The sequence below is a fragment of the Salvelinus alpinus genome, chromosome 10, assembly GCF_045679555.1.
Source record: "Salvelinus alpinus chromosome 10, SLU_Salpinus.1, whole genome shotgun sequence".
NCBI classification, from domain to species: domain Eukaryota; kingdom Metazoa; phylum Chordata; class Actinopteri; order Salmoniformes; family Salmonidae; genus Salvelinus; species Salvelinus alpinus.
In genome coordinates, this window is record NC_092095.1 from 76649176 (window position 1) to 76656675 (window position 7500).

The window sequence follows — 7500 nt, forward strand, 5'->3', positions numbered from 1 at the left end:
TGTCCCAGCATTGGGCCAGTAACTGGGCTATAATCCTGTCTCCCAGCATTGGGCCAGTAACTGGGCTATAATCCTGTGTCCCAGCATTGGGCCAGTAACTGGGCTATAATCCTGTGTCCCAGCACTGGGCCAGTAACTGGGCTATAATCCTGTGTCCCAGCATTGGGCCAGTAACTGGGCTATAATCCTGTGTCCCAGCATTGGGCCAGTAACTGGGCTATAACCCTGTGTCCCAGCATTGGGCCAGTAACTGGGCTATAATCCTGTGTCCCAGCATTGGGCCAGTAACTGGGCTATAACCCTGTGTCCCAGCATTGGGCCAGTAACTGGGCTATAATGCTGTGTCCCAGCACTGGGCCAGTAACTGGGCTATAATCCTGTGTCTCAGCATTGGGCCAATAACTGGGCTATAACCCTGTGTCCCAGCATTGGGCCAGTAACTGGGCTATAATCCTGTGTCCCAGCATTGGGCCAGTAACTGGGCTATAATCCTGTGTCCCAGCATTGGGCCAGTAACTGGGCTATAACCCTGTGTCCCAGCATTGGGCCAGTAACTGGGCTATAATGCTGTGTCCCAGCACTGGGCCAGTAACTGGGCTATAATCATGTGTCTCAGCATTGGGCCAATAACTGGGCTATAACCCTGTGTCCCAGCATTGGGCCAGTAACTGGGCTATAATCCTGTGTCCCAGCATTGGGCCAGTAACTGGGCTATAATCCTGTGTCCCAGCATTGGGCCAGTAACTGGGCTATAATCCTGTCTCCCAGCATTGGGCCAGTAACTGGGCTATAATCCTGTGTCCCAGCATTGGGCCAGTAACTGGGCTATAATCCTGTGTCCCAGCATTGGGCCAGTAACTGGGCTATAATCCTGTGTCCCAGCACTGGGCCAGTAACTGGGCTATAATCCTGTGTCCCAGCATTGGGCCAGTAACTGGGCTATAACCCTGTGTCCCAGCATTGGGCCAGTAACTGGGCTATAACCCTGTGTCCCAGCATTGGGCCAGTAACTGGGCTATAATCCTGTGTCCCAGCATTGGGCCAGTAACTGGGCTAAACCAATAGGCACACAGTGTTTGATCCAGCCAGGGGATTTCAGATGTCAGAGATCCCCACTGGTTCCCACAAAACCTTCCATCCCTCCTATTTCAACAGCCCCTCGTTAAGTTAGAAAACTGAAAAGATTCCTCTGAACCCCTCCCTCCCTCCCTCCCTCCCTCCCCCCCTCCCTCCCTCCCTCCCTCCCTCCCTCCCTCCCTCCCTCCCTCCATGAACAAACATGTCACTGTCAGTCTACACCTGTTGTTTAAGAAGCATTTCACTGTAACACGGAACCCAAACCGGCTGCACACGTATATTAATTTGGGGACAGGTCGAAAAGCATTAAACATTTATGGCAATTTAGATCGTTAGTTTGACCTGAGATATAAACATTGAGGTGTTATTTTACCTGAAATGCACAAGGTCCTCTACTCCAACTATTAATCCACACATAAACCAGTCAACCGAATCGTTTCTAGTCATCTCTCCTCCTTCCAGGCCTTTTCTTCTCTTGACTTTATATTGCGATTGCCAACTTTCATAAATTAGTTCGTCTTTCAGTCACCCACGTCGGTTTAACCAATGAGGAGATGGGAGAGGCAGGACTTGCAGCGCGATCTGCGTCACAAATAGAACTGACTTCTATTTTAGCCCGTGGCAACGGAGACACTCGTCGGCGCGCGAGAGCAGTGTGTACAATAATTGAATAATATAGATTTCTACATTTATTTTGCAACACTCGCGCACGGACGCGGGCGGTGTAGTCAGCATGTTAGTCTACACCTGTTGTTTAGAGAGCTTGTGACACGTGATGTGACTGGAGTATTGAAAAGAGTCACAGTCTGGTCTGATTAATGAACCGCTGTGTAAACAGCAGGAGATACAGACAGCCTGGTGAGAATGTGATCCACGGGGGGGGGTGTGTGTCTGGTGCAACACATCAACACAACAGAAATAGGTAGAGAGACTGGGTGAATCTCAAAAGTCATTCCTTGATTCCTTGCGTCCTTTTTCCTTGTCTCCTAAAAATATACATTGTGAAGCGAGGAGAACATTCAACGACATAAAGAACAGCTAGAAAACACATTGAACTAAACACACTGCCTTCAACAAAGGGACTGAGTTTTGTGTGCTTTGTCTCTCTATCTCTCTCCCTCCCTCTTTATCCCTCTTCTCCCCCTCTCTCTGTCTCCCACTTCTCCTTCGATCTCTTCTCTCTCTCTCTCTCTCTCTCTCTCTCTCTCTGTCTCTCTCTGCTTTCTCTCTATCTCTCTCTCCCCCTCCCTTTCGCTCTCTCTCTCTGTCTTCCTCCTCTCTGTCTCGCTCTTTTCCCTATCTCTCCCTCTTTATCCCTCTTCTGTCTCCCTCCGCTATCTCCCTTCTCTCTCCCCTCTCGCTCTGTCTCCCACTTCTCATTCGACCTCTTCCTCTCTCTCTCTCTCTCTCTCTCTCTCTCTCTCTCTCTCTCTCTGTCGCTATCGCTCTCTCTGTCTCTGTCGCTCTCTCTGTCGCTCTTTCTGTCGCTCTCTCTCTCTGTCGCTCTCTCTCTCTGTCGCTCTCTGTCTCTCTCTCTCTCTGTCTCTGTCTCTGTCTCGCTCTCTCTCTGTCTCTCTCTCTCTGTTTCCAGTTTGATGAGGAGTACCTGGGTCGACAGGAGGCTCAGGCTCAGCTGCTGAAGAGTGAAGAGAAGATCAATGAATTGCAGGCAGAGCTACTGGCCTTCAAGTCCCAGGTAACTCCACACCACACAGACAGACACACACCGGGGTTTCTGTTTGGAGTGAGTAACCTGATTAGGGCGTCCACCCGCGGTGCTCAGAATGACCCACGTCACAATTAGGTTATATGGTAATTCAACGGCGTGCGTCCTTCTTAACGAATTCCGATCCTCACTTCCACAAAAGTTTAGAATAACGTTAACACGTTAACGTTTCCTCAGTCAACAAGACGCGAATAACAAACGGCAAAATCACTGGCCTGTGTCGATCTATGATGACAACAGCTAGCATGTGTTGCTAATATGACTAGGATTATCAACTAGCATGGGATGCTAATATGACTAGGATTATCAACTAGCACGGGATGCTAATATGACTAGGATTATCAACTAGCACGGGATGCTAATATGACTAGGATTGTAGCATTGGCAATGAAAGAAAGTTGATTTGAAAAACCAATGGAACACGGAAAAAATAGGCTACTGGTTACAATGTCTCTATACAGTGATTGGCTCCACGATATGGTGGGGTTTGGCTATAGGCTACTGGTTACAATGTCTCTATACAGTGATTGGCTCCACGATATGGTGGGGTTTGGCTATAGGCTACTGGCTACAATGTCTCTATACAGTGATTGGCTCCACGATATGGTGGGGTTTGGCTATAGGCTACTGGTTACAATGTCTCTATACAGTGATTGGCTCCACGATATGGTGGGGTTTGGCTATAGGCTACTGGTTACAATGTCTCTATACAGTGATTGGCTCCACGATATGGTGGGGTTTGGCTATAGGCTACTGGTTACAATGTCTCTATACAGTGATTGGCTCCACGATATGGTGGGGTTTGGCTATAGGCTACTTTGATGCAAGGTAAACCCATATACCTACATGTACAGACTACCTCAATCAGCCTGACTAACCGGTGCCTGTATGTAGCCTCACTACTGTTATAACCTTGCTGCTTCTATAGCCTCTCTACTGTATATAGCCTCTCTACTGTATATAGCCCCACTACTGTATATAGCCTCACTACTGTATATAGCCTCTCTACTGTATATAGCCTCGCTGCTTCTATAGCCTCTCTACTGTATGTAGCCTCTCTACTGTATGTAGCCTCTCTACTGTATATAGCCTCTCTACTGTATATAGCCTCTCTACTGTATATAGCCTCTCTACTGTATATAGCCTATCTACTGTATATAGCCTCTCTACTGTATATAGCCTCTCTACTGTATATAGCCTCTCTACTGTATATAGCCTCTCTACTGTATATAGCCTCTCTACTGTATATAGCCTCGCTGCTTCTATAGCCTCTCTACTGTATATAGCCTCTCTACTGTATATAGCCTCTCTACTGTATATAGCCTCTCTACTGTATATAGCCTCTCTACTGTATATAGCCTGTCTTTTTACTGTTGTTTTATTTCTGTACCTTCCTAGTGTTCACCTAATACCTTTTTTGCACTATTCGTTAGAGCCTGTAAGTAAACATTTCACTGTAAGGTGACAAACCAAACTTTGATTTGATTTACATGCCTCATTTGAAGTGAAACGTGCAGCTGTCGAATCATGAAGTCTGTTTTTGAAAATACCTTTACTGCCTCCAGCTCGTTGTCAAGTGGTGACGGGCTGCTTCCTGTCTACCGTTGATTATAGCCGATGGTCTTCAATTACCAGTTGGGGAAAGAAAACATTTTCATTTAACCGTGGCCATCAAAACAGTTTAAAAGAAAATTAAATAGAGTAGCCTGTTATGAGAAAGTGTATTTAAATCAAATCTAATCCAATAGTCATAGTTTGGTTTGATAGAATCTATTGTCTTTGGGCCATTTGAGGTGAGCAGTAATTATCCTGCCGGTCGCCACACGGTCTCGTCTGTTTCTACTTCATTTTGTGTTTTAATCACTGATCTCTATCCTGGGAAAGGAAATTGTTCTTCAAGCAATTTATTATGTCTCTCTCCCTCCCTCTTCTCCTTCCTCTCTCCCTCCCTCTTCTCCTTCCTCTCTCCCTCCCTCCCTCTCCTCCTTCCTCTCTCCCTCCCTCTTCTCCACTCCTGAGAGTCTCTGTCTCTCTCTCTTCCTTGTAAGATAACTGCACTCAAAGAACGAATGGAGAGAGAGAAAGAAAAGGAATAACTTTTCTGATACATTTTCAATTTGGGAGAGTAAACACATTGAGAGAATGCTCCAATAGCATCTCTCATTCTCTCTCCTTCTCTCCTCTAGTTCTCTCTCATTGTCTCCTCTCTCATTCTCTCCTCTCTCATTCTCTCCTCTCTCCTTCTTTCCTTCTCTCCTCTCTCATTCTCCTCTCTTTCTTTCTTTCTCTCTTTCTTTCCCTCTCATTCTTTCCTTCTCTCTCATTCTCTCCTCTCTCTCCTCTCTTTCTCTCTCTCCTTCTCTCCCGCCTCTCATTCTCTCCTCTTTCATTCTTTCCCTCCTCTCCTTCTCTCCTCTCTCCTTCTCTCCCTCCTCTCATTCTCTCCTCTCTCGTTCTCTCTCCTTCTCTCCTCTCTCATTCCCTCCTCTCATTCTGTGTGTAACAGGTTGAAGGTTAGCTAGCTAGCGGTGGGCCCGTACACCATCCCCACAGGGCTAAACACACTATTCATGTTTTATCTGCTCCTGTAACTGTTGCCGCAGATAGAGGTTGTTAGGGGGGTTTGTGTAGCTTTTATAGTGAGCAGAGAAAAGCTGTTCTTCAAAGCCGTGTTCTGTTCATACGGCCTCACAGCGCCTTGCGTTCCAAATGGACCGCTATTCACTATGTAGTGGCCCTATGGGCCCTAGTGCACGATATAGGGAGTAGGGTGGCATTTGGAACACATGCCTGCGTGTTGTGTGGGGTATACTGGCCTCACACTGAGCTGTGGTTGTGTTCTGGGCTCTTAGAGGCAACACTTTCACTCTGGTGTTAATGTGATGGGTTGGGCTGGAGCAGAGATAGTAGTTACAACACTATGAATTTACCTTCTCTCTCCTCTCTCTCTCTCTCCTCTCTCTCTCTCCTCTCTCTCTCTCCTCTCTCTCCTCTCTCTCTCTCTCCTCTCTCTCTCCTCTCTCTCTCCTCTCTCTCTCCGCTCTCTCCGCTCTCTCCTCTCTCTCCTCTCTCTCTCCTCTCTCTCTCCTCTCTTTCTCCTCTCTCTCCTCTCTCTCTCTCTCTCTCTCTCTCTCTCCCCCCCCCGACACTCCCACTCCCACGTCTCCGTTGTGTTCCTGTGTTGTCGTCCCCCCAGAGAGAGTTAGAGAGCAGCCCAGGTTGACCTGAGTGTGATTCTGCTCTTCAATATAAAACTGTAGTCTGGATCAATAGACGGTTTGCTCTGTACCATACAATCTCCACAGCTCTCTGTCCTGCCCTGCTCACACCGCTAGATTGGTACCTTTTGAAGTGAACCAACAGAGTGTTGTGATGAGGTTGGATCACTAAAGATGTTTACAACCGTTTGAACCGTTTGGTCCTGTCATCCTGTCCTGATGGATGAGAGAGAGAGGAGACACGCGCTCACTCTCCTTCTCACTCTCCTCTCTCTCTCTCCTCTCATTATCTTTGTCTCTCTCTGTCTCTGTGTGTCTCTCACTCTGTGTGTCTCTTTCTCTGTCTCCCTCTGTGTGTGTCTCTCTCTCTGTGTTTGTCTCTCTCTCTCTGTTTGTCTCTCTCTCTGTGTGTTTGTCTCTCTCTCTGTGTGTGTTTGTCTCTCTCTCTCTGTGTCTCTCTCTCTGTCTCTCTCTCTGTGTGTCTCTCTCTCTCTCTCTGTCTCTCTGTGTCTCTCTCTCTCTCTGTGTCTCTCTCTCTCTCTGTCTCTCTCTCTCTCTCTGTCTCTCTCTCTGTCTCTCTCTCTCTCTCTCTCTGTGTCTCTCTCTGTGTCTCTCTCTGTGTCTCTCTCTGTCTCTCTCTGTGTCTCTCTCTGTCTCTCTTTGTCTCTCTCTCTCTCTCTCTCTCTCTCTATATATATATATATATATATATATATATATCTATATATATCTATCTATTTATTAATAAGCCAACATAATAGCCTCTCCAGTCTCCTCAATGCCCCTCCACAATACAACAACAGCTCCAGGCTGATTCACCTGGTATTACTCCTCTATAGGTGTCATAGATGGGCTTTGGTCTGTACACAATGTTACTAATCCCAAACACTCAATTCCCAGTTCCTTCAGAATGTGTTCACACCCCGTCACTCTTTCCACATTGTGTTGCAGTCTGAATTTAAAATGGATTAAAATCGAGATTTTGTCTCACTGGCCTCCACACCTACAGTGGGGAGAACAAGTATTTGATACACTGCCGATTTTGCAGGTTCTCCTACTTACAAAGCATGTAGAGGTCTGTAATTTTTATCATAGGTACACTTCAACTGTGAGAGACGGAATCTAAAACAAAAATCCAGAAAATCACATTGTATGATTTTTAAGTAATTCATTTGCATTTTATTGCATGACATAAGTATTTGATCACCTACCAACCAGTAAGAATTCCGGCTCTCACAGACCTGTTAGTTTTTCTTTAAGAAGCCCTCCTGTTCTCCACTCACTACCTGTATTAACTGCACCTGTTTGAACTCGTTACCTGTATAAAAGACACCTGTCCACACACTCAATCAAACAGACTCCAACCTCTCCACAATGGCCAAGACCAAAGAGCTGTGTAAGGACATCAGGGATAGAATTGTAGCCCTGCACAAGTCTGGGATGGGCTACAGGACAATAGGCAAGCAGCTTGGTGAGAAG

The 7500-nt window shown here is 46.5% G+C and overlaps 1 protein-coding gene across 1 annotated transcript in view; it reads left to right on the forward strand.

Annotated features, from left to right (window-relative positions):
- The window catches only part of LOC139532997 (protein diaphanous homolog 3-like), a 187682-nt gene that overhangs the window by 130309 nt on the left and 49873 nt on the right, over positions 1 to 7500 (forward strand). The window contains exon 12 of the mRNA XM_071331144.1: positions 2669 to 2773. Within this exon, the coding sequence (XP_071187245.1) occupies positions 2669 to 2773 (105 nt within the window). The remainder of the gene's footprint in view (positions 1 to 2668; positions 2774 to 7500) is intronic.